The sequence below is a fragment of the Somniosus microcephalus genome, chromosome 23 (assembly GCF_052327205.1).
Source record: "Somniosus microcephalus isolate GS21.2 chromosome 23, FLI_Smic_1.0, whole genome shotgun sequence".
Lineage (NCBI taxonomy): Eukaryota > Metazoa > Chordata > Chondrichthyes > Squaliformes > Somniosidae > Somniosus > Somniosus microcephalus.
The window spans coordinates 42,164,252-42,179,481 of NC_141009.1; the positions used below are offsets into that span (position 1 = coordinate 42,164,252).

A 15,230-nucleotide genomic window follows, 5' to 3' on the forward strand; every position below is an offset into this window, starting at 1 on the left:
AGACTGACATAAATGTGTTGCAGAAACCCGCGCACAACAGCGCAGACAACCAAAGAACTCATCTGCCAACAAATGTTGCCTTTGAGTTTGTATTACAGTTGATTCAGGAATTTGATGTCCAGTTGTCTCCCTTCCTCTCATGGAGGTCTACTGGTACCAGCAGTCCTCCAGAACGTCACCCAGATGGTCATTCTTCACGTGTAAGTCCTGGACAATGCTTGTCGGTGGTCTATTTGACATTAGGTGGCTCTCATGCAATGTTCACACTTGCTCACTTTCCAACAGCAATTATCTGACAGCGATCAGGAATGGAAACAATGACTAATTTGTCTCCTCTTTAGCCAAGGGTGCTGAGCCCAACTGTAGAGATTCTACTGCTGTCCCTATGTGATAAGCTGACTTAGCACATACTAGGGAGCACAACTAGAACTTATCAGTGTGGCCTTATATTTACTTGTGCCTCTACCCATGAGACTGTTAGGACAGCGGAACAGGGTTTCTGTTTTATGAATGAATGAATTGAAAAGGCACACTGAACTTTCATACCTAACAACAACAGCAACTTATATTTATATAGTGTCTTTAACTTAGTAAAACGTCCCAAGGTGCATCACAAGTTTCATCAAAAAAAATTGACACCAAGCCATATAAGGAGATGTTACGGCAGATTACCAAAGGCTTGGCCGAAGAGGTAGGTTTTAAGGAGTGTCTTAAAGGAGGAAAGAGAAGTGGAGAGGCGGAGAGATTTAGGGAGGGAATTCCAGTGCTTAGGACCTAGGCAGTTGAAGGCACGACCGCCAATGGTGGAGTTCAAAAGGCCAGAATAGGTGGAGCGCAAAGGTCTAGGGGGATTATAGGGCTGGAAGAGATTACAAAGATAGGGAGTGGCGAGGCCATGGAGGGGTTCGAAAACAAGAATGAGAATTTTAAAATCAAGGCGTTGCTGAACTGGGAGCCAATATAAGTCAGCAAGCACAGGGGAGATAGGTGAGCAGGACTTAGTGCGAGTTAGCACACGGGCGGCAGAGTTTTGGATGACCTCAAGTTTATGGGGAGTAGAACAAGAGAGGCCGGCCAGGAGTGCATTGGAATAATCAAGTCTAGAGGTGATAAAGGCATGGATGAGGGTCTCAGCAGCAGATAAGTTGAGGTAAGGGCGGAGACGGGTGATATTGTGAAGGTGGAAATGGGCGGTCTTAGTGATAGACGGATATGAGGTAGGAAGCTCAATTCGTGATCAAGTATGACACCAATGTTACCGGGGAGAGAGATCGAATCAGTGGAAAGGGAATGGAGTTTGTGGCATTAACTGAAGACAATGACTTTGGTCTTCCCAATATTTAATTGGAGGAAATTTCGACTCATCCAGTGATTTTATTTGAATTCACCTTTGAAATCAGAAAGACTATGAAGTCCAAAATATCAGTTCCTTCATTTAGCTTTGGTCTAGTGTGACACAGCCCATTTAAAGATTGTTGAACACTTTTGCAGAAATTACAACGTTGGTCTATGAAAAGAATTTTCTGTTCTCAAACTGGGCTCCATAGTCAAGTTACTTTTATATTAAAGGTGAGATGCGTAGCTCTCCTTCCACAGAATAAATATCTAACTCTTAGGGAATTGATAGCATTGTAGACCCATGAATACATAGGTCTTCAAATGGACCAATAGATTCAGGGAGAAGTGCAACATAGTAACATAGAGATAGGAACAGGAGTAGGCCATTCGGCCCTTCGAGCCTGCTCCGCCATTCAATGAGATCATGGCTGATCCTCGTCTGAGATCATAGCTGATCTTACCAGTTCAGTACCCCGTCCCCGCCTTTTCTCCGTAACCCTTAATCCCCTTAGCCTTCAGAAATATATCCAATTCTCTCTTGAAAATATTTATTGAATTAGCCTTCACAGCCCTCTGTGGCAGGGAATTCCATAGGCTCACCACTCTTTGAGTGAAGAAATTCTTCCTCATCTCTGTTTTAAATGATTTGCCCGCTATTTTTAGACTGTGGCCCCTGGTTCTGTGCTCCCTGGCCATTGGAAACATTCTCTCTGAATTCAGCCTGTCCAGGCCTGCCATAATTTTATATGTTTCGATGAGATCCCCTCTCAATCTTCTAAACTCCAGTGAGTACAAGCCCAAACTATTTAATCTCTCTTCGTAGGTCATTCCCGCCATTCCAGGTATCAGCCTGGTGAATCGCCGTTGCACTCTTTCCATGGCAAGAACATCCTTCCGCAGATGGGGCGACCAAAACTGTACACAATACTCCAGATGCGGTCTCACCAGCACCTTGTACAGCTGTAGTAAGGTATCCCTATTCCTATACTCGAACCCCCTTGATATGAAGGCCAACATACCATTTGCCTTCTTAATCGCCTGTTGCACCTGCATGCTCTCCTTCAGTGACTGGTGCACAAGAACACCCAGGTCCCTCTGCACTTCCCCATCTCCCAATCTATTGCCATTTAGATAATAATCTACCCTCCTGTTTTTACCCCCAAAGTGGATAACCTCGCATTTATCCACATTATAGTGCATCTGCCACGTATCCGCCCATTCCCCCAACCTGTCCAAATCGCACTGTAGCCTCCTGACATCCTCATCAGAGCCCACCCCTCCTCCTAGTTTAGTGTCGTCAGCGAATTTGGAAATATTGCATCCAATTCCCTGATCCAGATCATTTATATATATTGTGAACAGCTGGGGTCCCAGGACAGATCCTTGCGGCACCCCGCTGGTCACTGCCTGCCACTCTGAAAACGAGCCGTTTATTCCAGTGCAGGAACCTGATCCCGTGTTTACATTCTGCTAAGGACATGACTCTCCACACGACACATTCGCGCTCAAGGCAATCTGCATCCAAATAAAATGAGAGAGCAACACATGCAAATCACTGTCTTTAGACAGGAGGAAAACAACTAAGTCATATAAAAGAAGCCTGCATTCAAACACTGGGACGATGAATTGGAACCCAGACTAATGAAATGAAAGACCCTGAAAGCTCTGATAACTGCAAGTTTCCCACATAAAAATAATTCCCCATGGAGTGAGTCCAAGCATGGGAAAACAATGAGCGGCTGTTTCACTCAGGATTGAGGTGTGAAAAATAGAAATGTCACACTGGTGTAGCTGGGGTTAAGGCATATTGTTGGGGCAACGCTATACCCTGGATCTAATCAAAGCTGCATCTCACTGGGGAATGCTTGACGCTATTATGATGTGTAAGAAGGGGGAAAAAAATCCCCACATACTATTAATCCCGACCGCAAAAACAAAATTTGATTTAAGATTAAAATGATCTTATATTCAGTGTTACAAACATGGAAATGCTCCATAGTTTATTATTACAGACCTGATTCACACTGACTGACTCCCTTGTTGTTTCTCCATAAATTGATCTAATAACTATTCTTATACTATGTTTTCAGAACAAGCATTGAATGTTATGCTAATAATTTGAGTAGCACACACTTATTCCCTGAACCGAGAGAGTCTGAAAATGCAGTAGAATCTATACAGTATACCACAGATTTACAACCTCTGAGAAGGAAGAGTGAAGGCTCTGAAGCATAGAATCTGATCGCTAGAGACAGACTACAGGGAGTTTCAATAATTTTCCACATTTCTTTCATCCAAGGCAACTATTGTGCATGTTTTCTCATATCCATACACCAAAACCGCCACAGCTGCATAGATTTCTGGAATTTATAGCAAATATACATTAGTTTAAATTGGATGCAAGAAAGACATTTATCACACTTAATCAGCCGGGGCCGGTTGGTATTCCACTGTTTTCTGCCCGATTCCAAAATTGACTCCACCTTCCCAGAATCTGAAGCCTTGTGCATTTTGTACAGCACGCAACTAATGAAGTGAACTGATAAAAGAGCTGAAGATGCACTAAATATACTTACTGTATTTTAGTTAGCAAAATATCACAACAAATTCTCACTTCCCTACTTTGCACACTGCAGGCCCCCTTCCACCAAATGCAGGGACATTAACGGCTTATTCAGCCGTAGGAAAGAAAAACCACACAGCGACACAGCAAAAGTCTGACTTTGATGAGAACACTTTAGATATTGCTGTATTCAAGAAGGTGTTCAGAAGAGGGGCTGTGTGAATTTGCCTCCTGTTTTACCAACTGCAGTTAATTAAGTTCTAGCATGATTCAGTTTGCGAGTCATGAAGGGTGAAACAATCCAGATGCAGAAGTTAGGAAAAGGAGAAGACACTTGTTCAGGATCTAATCACCTCCCCCCGACCCACTCATTCAGTTTAGAAAATCAGTTCCCATTGTGCTTCTAATAACCAATAAAACTTTTATTTTGAGTTTTGTTTGAATCGAAATATATTTGATGGGTGGTGTATTCAATTTTCCAAAAGCAAAAAGGTTCAGTTAAGAGCTGAGACTTGAGCTCTGTAAATGTCATTTATTGTAAAATGTTCAAAATTTAAATAAAAAGGTTCAGTTGCCAATTGATCCCACAAAATTTTAAGGCATCATGGATGAGCATGCCTGATACTGTCATCTAATACTAGCACCTATGATTAACAAATGAAACATCTCAAACAGCACAACAAGCCCTGATGAAACGTATGCCTTGGAGGCTGTTTGTTCTGGCCCAGTGGCAGCACTCTCACCCCTGAGTCACAAGGCTGTGGTTTCAAACCCCACTCCAGGGATTTGAGCACACAATCTAGCCTTCAATGCATTACAAAGGGTGCGCTGCACTGTCAGAGAAGCTGTCTTTAAGAAGCAACATTACACCATGCACCTATCTGTTCTCTCGGGGGTGGGGGGGGGCATAAAAGATCCCATGACATTTCCGAAGAAGAGCAGAAGAGTTCTCCCGACGGACTGGCCTCAACATTTACCCTTCAACCAAGACCATCAAAACAGATCATCTGGTCATTTAACTCATTGTGGGGCCTTGCTGTGCACAAATTGGCTGACACGTTGCCCTACATTACAACAGTGACTACACTTCAGAAAGTGCGTGAAACACGTTGGGACATCCTAAAGTCATGAAAGTTCCAAAGTCTTTTGCAAACCCCATTTTCTCTTTTATTTTACAATCACAGGAGAACAAATTGTACTGAAATGCATCACTGCCATGGCACTGTGACAAAAATGACATGGAAGGGAAATTTCCTCTGTGTGTTAGGTTTTGCAAAACTATCAAAGGGTTTGTAAAAAGCTACTTTATGATTTCACTACACCTAGGTGCACAGAGGAAATCTTCAGACCATGGCTATTCAGGCTGTTTTTCCTCACTAAAAAAAATCTTATCCAACATCTTTCTGTGAGTACAATGGTCTTGTCTGTGAAGGTAACAGCATCCGAAAGCACAACACCTTTGTCGAAATCCCCGCTCTATTTTTGTGGCGGTGTCAGCCGGTTTGAAATAAACTTTAAGAAGCATCAAAAGTAAATACTCTGAACTTGTTAACACTTTTGGAGTTCGATCTTTGAGAAGCGTGTTCAGGAAGCACTGCTTTGTTCTGTTATCTTGCAGGGTTTGATTTTGCTGATTTCAATCTAAAAAAAAAACACCGAAAACGCAGAAATGCACATTACACTAAACGAGAAGTACTCCAATCCCAATTCAAACCCTCGCAGCCAAGAGCAATTCTGCACTCAAGTAAATGAACCGCGAACAGTAAGATTTGGGGAATTATGCCTATGCCCCCCCCCCCCCCCCCCGTAATTTACATTTCAGATTTTCGTCCTATCTCATTTGTAAGGAGGAGGGGGGGAAAACACATACTATATTTTCCGTCCTCAAAAAAATTCCGCGGGCATTAGGACCTCGAAACATCTTCTATCCCACCCGGGGAGCACCCATCGCAAGCTGAGAGGAGGAAAGGTACCAGGAAAGTCATCGCATTTCTCAGTGCCAGAGCATGCAATGCTACAGCAGGGCGACCTTACAACGACTAGTAAGCCCGTGATATCGGCAGGGTCAAACGCCGTTTCCCCGCAGTAAATACCCAGATTTGAGCTCTGTAAAATTAATCCAAAAAACATTGGCAAAAACAATGCAGCAAGATCTCGATTTCTCTCTCTCTCTCTCTCTCTCAGTTGACACTGTCACAACCTGTATCGACATCTCCAATCGTGACTGTGACCCGCCGGCACATTTCAAAAACCAACCTCCCGTTCTCAGGTCACTAACACAGGGGATAAAGTCTGATCTCAGCACAATTGCTGTTTGAAATGCACCATTCGCACCAAAAAAAAATGCCCTTCCACTCGCATTGTGCAGAAGTCCGAATCTAAAGCAGAACATTTCTTGGCACCAAAAAAAAAAGTAGTTGGAAGGCGTTTTCCGAAAGGTTTGCCCTCTCCACAGGCACTCCACTGCCGGAGTCTCGCTCAGTGCTCCAGCCCCACAAGCTGAACTTACCCAGGGTGAAGTAAGGGAGCTCGGTGTTCTCCAGGTCGTCCACCACCAAGATCTCGCCCGGCAGGTCGTTGCGGACGAAGAGGAAGAGCTTGGACTCTGCCGCCAGCGCCCCGTGGAAGCTGATGTCGTTCTCCCGGAGCACGGGCAGGGTGGACACGGTCACCGTCTTCACTTTGCAGCCGCCCTCCTTGGAGATCTCGGCCGAAGCCGTCAGCAGGCAGCCCAGGATGGCTTGCAGGGCGGCTCGGAGAGCCATGCCGGCGGCTGCCGATGGTGCAAAAAAAAAGCAAAGGCAGAGGGAGGAGGGGTTAAAAATAATATTAATAAATAAAAAAAAGGCGAGCGGGAGCCGGGGATCGCTGCTGCTGCCGTCTTCTCTCTCTCACACACACACCGCTTTCTCCTCGACTTCTTCGGCGATGTGGAGCTGGTGTCCAGGAGGTGGCGCGGACACACGGGGCAAGAGCTCCAGGTGAAGGGGAGCAGACGGCACACTCCGCTTAGACAGAGCCTCCCGCCCACTCACACTCACCCTGACACACTCACTGTCCTCACACTCACACTCACTGTCCTCACAATGACACACTCACACTGACACACTCACTGTCCTCACACTCACACTGACACACTCACTGTCCTCACACAGACACACTCACTGTCCTCACACTCACTGTCCTCACACTCACCCTGACACACTCACTGTCCTCACACTGACACACACACTGTCCTCACACTCACTGTCCTCACACACCCTGACACACTCACTGTCCTCACACTCACACTGACACACTCACTGTCCTCACACTGACACACTCTGCCCTCACACTCACACTGACACACTCACTGCCCTCACACACACTGCCCTCACACTCACACTGACACACTCACTGCCCTCACACTCACTGTCCTCACACTGACACACTCACACTGACACACTCACTGTCCTCACACTCACCCGGACACACTCACTGTCCTCACACTCACACTCACACACTCACTGTCCTCACACTGACATACTCACTGTCCTCACACACACAAACTCACTGCCCTCACACTCACCTTGACACACTCACTGTCCTCACACTCACACTGACACACTCACTGTACTCACACTGACACACTCACTGTCCTCACACACACACACTCACTGCCCTCACACTCACACTGATACACTCACTGTCCTCACACTGATACACTCACTGTCCTCACACTCACACTGATACACTCACTGTCCTCACACTCACCCTGACACATGCACTGTCCTCACACTCACCCTGACACACTCACTGTCCTCACACTCACACTCACTGTCCTCACACTCACCCTGACACACTCACTGTCCTCACACTCACACTGACATACTCACCCTGACACACTCACTGCCCTCACACTCACCCTGACACACTCACTGTCCTCACACTGACACACTCACCCTGACACACTCACTGTCCCCACACTCACCCTGACACACTCACTGTCCTCACACTCACCCTGACACACTCACTGTCCCCACACTCACACTGACACACTCACCCTGACACACTCACTGTCCTCACACTCACACTGACACACTCACTGTCCTCACACTGACACACTCTGCCCTCACACTCACACTGACACACTCACTGCCCTCACACTCACACTGACACACTCACTGCCCTCACACTCACTGTCCTCACACTGACACACTCACACTGACACACTCTCTGTCCGCACACTCACCCGGACACACTCACTGTCCTCACACTCACACTGACACACTCACTGTCCTCACACTGACATACTCACTGTCCTCACACACACAAACTCACTGCCCTCACACTCACCCTGACACACTCACTGTCCTCACACTCACACTGACACACTCACTGTACTCACACTGACACACTCACTGTCCTCACACACACACACTCACTGCCCTCACACTCTCACTGCTCCACCCACTGTCCTCACACTGATACACTCACTGTCCTCACACTCACACTGATACACTCACTGTCCTCAAACTCACCCTGACACACGCACTGTCCTCACACTCACCCTGACACACTCACTGTCCTCACACTCACTGTCCTCACACTCACCCTGACACACTCACTGTCCTCACACTCACACTGACACACTCACCCTGACACACTCACTGCCCTCACACTCACCCTGACACACTCACTGTCCTCACACTCACACTGACACACTCACTCTGACACACTCACTGTCCCACACTCACCCTGACACACTCACTGTCCTCACACTCACACTGACACACTCACCCTGACACACTCACTGTCCCCACACTCACCCTGACACACTCACTGTCCTCACACTCACCCTGACACACTCACTGTCCCCACACTCACACTGACACACTCACCCTGACTCACTCACTGTCCTCACACTCACACTGACACACTCACTGTCCTCACACTCACACTGACACACTCACTGTCCCGACACTGACACACTCACTGTCCTCACACTCACACTGACACACTCACTGTCCTCACACTCACACTGACACACTCACTGTCCTCACACTCACACTGATACACACACTGTCCTCACACTCACACTCACTGTCCTCACACTCATACTGACACACTCACTGTCCTCAAACTCACACTGATACACTCACTGTCCTCACACTCACACTCACTGTCCTCACACTCATACTGAAACACTCACTGTCCTCACACACACACTGACACACTCACTGTCCTCACACTCACACTGATACACACACTGTCCTCACACTCACACTGATACACTCACTGTCCTCACACTCACACTGACACACTCACTGCACTCACACTCACACTGATACACTCACTGTCCTCACACTCAACCTGACACACTCACTGCCCTCACACTCACACTGATACACGCACTGTCCTCACACTCACCCTGACACACTCACTGTCCTCACACTCACACTCACTGTCCTCACACTCACCCTGACACACTCACAGTCCTCACACTCACACTGACACACTCACCCTGACACACTCACTGCCCTCACACTCACACGGACACACTCACTGCACTCACACTCACACTGATACACTCACTGCCCTCACACTCACACTGACACACTCACTGTCCTCACACTCACACTGATACACTCACTGTCCTCACACACACACTGACACACTCACTGTCCTCACACTCACACTGACACACTCACTGTCCTCACACTCACTGTCCTCACAATCTCATTGACACACTCAATGTCCTCACACTCACACTGACACACTCACTGTCCTCACACTCACTGTCCTCACACACACACTGACACACTCACTGTCCTCACACTCACCCTGACACACTCACTGTCCTCACACTCACACTGACACACTCACTGTCCTCACACTGACACACTCACTGCCCTCACACTCACCCTGACACACTCACTGCCCTTACACTCACACTGACACACTCACTGCCCTCACACTCACAATGTTACACTCACTGTCCTCACACTGACACACTCACTGTCCTCACGCTCACCCTGACACACTCACTGTCCTCACACTCACACGGACACACTCACCCTGACACACTCACTGTCCCCACACTCACCATGACACACTCACTGTCCTTACACTCACACTGACACACTCACTGTCCTCACACTCAACCTGACACACTCACTGTGTTCAGACTCACACTCACTGTCCTCACACTGACACACGCACACTGACACACTCACTGTCCTCACACTCACACTGATACACTCACTGTCCTCACACTCACCCTGACACACTCACTGTCCCCACACTCACACTCACTGTCCTCACACTGACACACTCACCCTGACACACTCACTGTCCCCACACTCACACTCACTGTCCTCACACTGACACACTCACCCTGACACACTCACTGTCCCCACACTCACACTGACACACTCACACTGACACACTCACTGTCCTCACTCTCACTGTCCTCACAATCTCACTGACACACTCACTGTCCTCACACTCACACTGACACACTCACTGCCCTCACACTCACACTGATACACTCACTGTCCTCACACTCACACTGATACACTCACTGTCCCCACACTCACACTGACACACTCACTGTCCTCACACTCACCGTGACACACTCACTGTCCTCACACTCACACTCACCGTCCTCACACTCACCCTGACACACTCACTGCCCTCACACTCACACCAACGCGCTCACCCTGACACACTCACTGTCCCCACACTCACACTGACACACTCACTGTCCTCACACTCACTGTCCTCACACACACACTGACAAACTCACTGTCCTCACACTCACACTGATACAGTCACTGTCCTCACACTCACACTGACACACTCACTGTCCCCACACTCACACTGACACACTCACACTGACACACTCACTGTCCTCACACTCACTGTCCTCACAATCTCACTGACACACTCACTGTCCTCACACTCACTCTGACACACTCACTGTCCTGACACTCACTGTCCTCAAACTCACACTGACACACTCACTGTCCTCACACTCACACTGACACACTCACTGTCCTCAAACTCACACTGACACACTCACTGTCCTCACACTCACACTGACACACTCACTGTCCTCACACTCACTCTGACACACTCACTGTCCTCACACTGACACACTCACTGTCCTCACACTGACACACTCACTGTCCTCACACACACAATCACTGTCCTCACACTGACACACTCACTGTCCTCACACTCACACTCACTGTCCTCACACTCATATTGGCACACTCACTGTCCTCACACTCACACTGACACATTCACTGTCCTCACACTCACACTGATACACTCACTGTCCTCACACTCACACTGATACACTCACTGTCCTCACACTCACCCTGACACACTCACTGTCCCCACACTCACACTCATTGTCCTCACACTGACACACTCACCCTGACACACTCACTGTCCCCACACTCACACTCACTGTCCTCACACTGACACACTCACCCTGACACACTCACTGTCCCCACACTCACACTCACTGTCCTCACACTGACACACTCACCCTGACACACTCACTGTCCCCACACTCACACTGACACACTCACACTGACACACTCACTGTCCTCACTCTCACTGTCCTCACAATCTCACTGACACACTCACTGTCCTCACACTCACACTGACACACTCACTGCCCTCACACTCACACTGATACACTCACTGTCCTCACACTCACACTGATACACTCACTGTCCCCACACTCACACTGACACACTCACTGTCCTCACACTCACCGTGACACACTCACTGTCCTCACACTCACACTCACCGTCCTCACACTCACCCTGACACACTCACTGCCCTCACACTCACACCAACGCGCTCACCCTGACACACTCACTGTCCCCACACTCACACTGACACACTCACTGTCCTCACACTCACTGTCCTCACACACACACTGACAAACTCACTGTCCTCACACTCACACTGATACAGTCACTGTCCTCACACTCACACTGACACACTCACTGTCCCCACACTCACACTGACACACTCACACTGACACACTCACTGTCCTCACACTCACTGTCCTCACAATCTCACTGACACACTCACTGTCCTCACACTCACTCTGACACACTCACTGTCCTGACACTCACTGTCCTCACACACACACACTGACACACTCACTGTCCTCAAACTCACACTGACACACTCACTGTCCTCACACTCACACTGACACACTCACTGTCCTCACACTCACTCTGACACACTCACTGTCCTCACACTGACACACTCACTGTCCTCACACTGACACACTCACTGTCCTCACACACACAATCACTGTCCTCACACTGACACACTCACTGTCCTCACACTCACACTCACTGTCCTCACACTCATATTGGCACACTCACTGTCCTCACACTCACACTGACACATTCACTGTCCTCACACTCACACTGATACACTCACTGTCCTCACACTCACACTGATACACTCACTGTCCTCACACTCACCCTGACACACTCACTGTCCCCACACTCACACTCATTGTCCTCACACTGACACACTCACCCTGACACACTCACTGTCCCCACACTCACACTCACTGTCCTCACACTGACACACTCACCCTGACACACTCACTGTCCCCACACTCACACTGACACACTCACACTGACACACTCACTGTCCTCACTCTCACTGTCCTCACAATCTCACTGACACACTCACTGTCCTCACACTCACACTGACACACTCACTGCCCTCACACTCACACTGATACACTCACTGTCCTCACACTCACACTGATACACTCACTGTCCCCACACTCACACTGACACACTCACTGTCCTCACACTCACCGTGACACACTCACTGTCCTCACACTCACCCTGACACACTCACTGTCCTCACACTCACACTCACTGTCCTCACACTCACCCTGACACACTCACTGCCCTCACACTCACACCAACGCGCTCACCCTGACACACTCACTGTCCCCACACTCACACTGACACACTCACTGTCCTCACACTCACTGTCCTCACACACACACTGACAAACTCACTGTCCTCACACTCACACTGATACAGTCACTGTCCTCACACTCACACTGACACACTCACTGTCCCCACACTCACACTGACACACTCACACTGACACACTCACTGTCCTCACACTCACTGTCCTCACAATCTCACTGACACACTCACTGTCCTCACACTCACTCTGACACACTCACTGTCCTGACACTCACTGTCCTCACACACACACACTGACACACTCACTGTCCTCAAACTCACACTGACACACTCACTGTCCTCACACTCACACTGACACACTCACTGTCCTCACACTCACTCTGACACACTCACTGTCCTCACACTGACACACTCACTGTCCTCACACTGACACACTCACTGTCCTCACACAAACACAATCACTGTCCTCACACTGACACACTCACTGTCCTCACACTCACACTCACTGTCCTCACACTCATATTGACACACTCACTGTCCTCAAACTCACACTGACACACTCACTGTCCTCACACTCACACTGACACACTCACTGTCCTCACACTCACTCTGACACACTCACTGTCCTCACACTGACACACTCACTGTCCTCACAGTGACACACTCACGGTCCTCACACACACACAATCACTGTCCTCACACTGACACACTCACTGTCCTCACACTCACACTCACTGTCCTCACACTCATATTGACACACTCACTGTCCTCACACTCACACTGACACATTCACTGTCCTCACACTCACACTGATACACTCACTGTCCTCACACTCACACTGATACACTCACTGTCCTCACACTCACCCTGACACACTCACTGTCCCCACACTCACACTAACTGTCCTCACACTGACACACTCACCCTGACACACTCACTGTCCCCACACTCACACTGACACACTCACACTGACACACTCACTGTCCTCACACTCACACTGATACACTCACTGCCCTCACACTCACACTGATACACTCACTGTCCTCACACTCACACTGATACACTCACTGTCCCCACACTCACACTGACACACTCACTGTCCTCACACTCACCCTGACACACTCACTGTCCTCACACTCACTGTCCTCACAATCTCATTGACACACTCACTGTCCTCACACTCACATTGACACACTCACTGTCCTCACACTCACTGTCCTCACACACACACTGACACTGTCACTGTCCTCACACACACCCTGACACACTCACTGTCCTCACACTCACACTGACACACTCACTGTCCTCACACTGACACACTGACTGCCCTCACACTCACCCTGACACACACACTGCCCTCACACTCACACTGACACACTCACTGCCCTCACACTCACACTGATACACTCACTGTCCTCACACTGACAGACTCACTGTCCTCACACTCACACTGACACACTCACTGTCCTCACACTCACACTGACACAGTCACTGTCCTCACACTCACACTGACACACTCACTGTCCCCACACTCACACTGACACACTCACACTGACACACTCACTGTCCTCACACTCACTGTCCTCACAATCTCACTGACACACTCACTGTCCTCACACTCACTCTGACACACTCACTGTCCTGACACTCACTGTCCTCACACACACACACTGACACACTCACTGTCCTCAAACTCACACTGACACACTCACTGTCCTCACACTCACACTGACACACTCACTGTCCTCACACTGACACACTCACTGTCCTCACACTGACACACTCACTGTCCTCACACACGCACAATCACTGTCCTCACACTGACACACTCACTGTCCTCACACTCACTGTCCTCACACTCATATTGACACACTCACTGTCCTCACACTCACACTGACACATTCACTGTCCTCACACTCACACTGATACACTCACTGTCCTCACACTCACACTGATACACTCACTGTCCTCACACTCACAATGATACACTCACTGCCCTCACACTCACACTGATACACTCACTGTCCTCACACTCACACTGATACACTCACTGTCCTCACACTCACACTGATACACTCACTGTCCCCACACTCACACTGACACACTCACTGTGCTCACACTCACCCTGACACACTCACTGTCCTCACACTCACTGTCCTCACAATCTCATTGACACACTCACTGTCCTCACACTCACATTGACACACTCACTGTCCTCACACTCACTGTCCTCACACACACACTGACACTGTCACTGTCCTCACACACACCCTGACACACTCACTGTCCTCACACTCACACTGACACACTGACTGTCCTCACACTGACACACTGACTGCCCTCACACTCACCCTGACACA

At 48.8% G+C, this 15,230-nt stretch overlaps 1 protein-coding gene across 7 annotated transcripts in view; it reads right to left on the reverse strand.

Moving 5' to 3' along the window:
• Positions 1 to 6,830, reverse strand: part of astn2 (astrotactin 2) — a 1,941,856-nt gene extending 1,935,026 nt beyond the window's left edge. For 5 of the 7 annotated variants that reach the window (XM_085965839.1, XM_085965837.1, XM_085965836.1 and 2 more), the window contains exon 1: positions 6,411 to 6,826. In XM_085965839.1, coding sequence (XP_085821965.1) covers positions 6,411 to 6,666 — 256 coding nt within the window. In that variant the 5' untranslated portion in view covers positions 6,667 to 6,826. Of the gene's footprint in view, positions 1 to 6,410 lie in introns of all 7 variants that reach the window. The other 2 variants (XM_085965840.1, XM_085965841.1) reach the window with 1 other exon arrangement.
• Between the last annotated feature and the right edge of the window lie 8,400 nt (positions 6,831 to 15,230).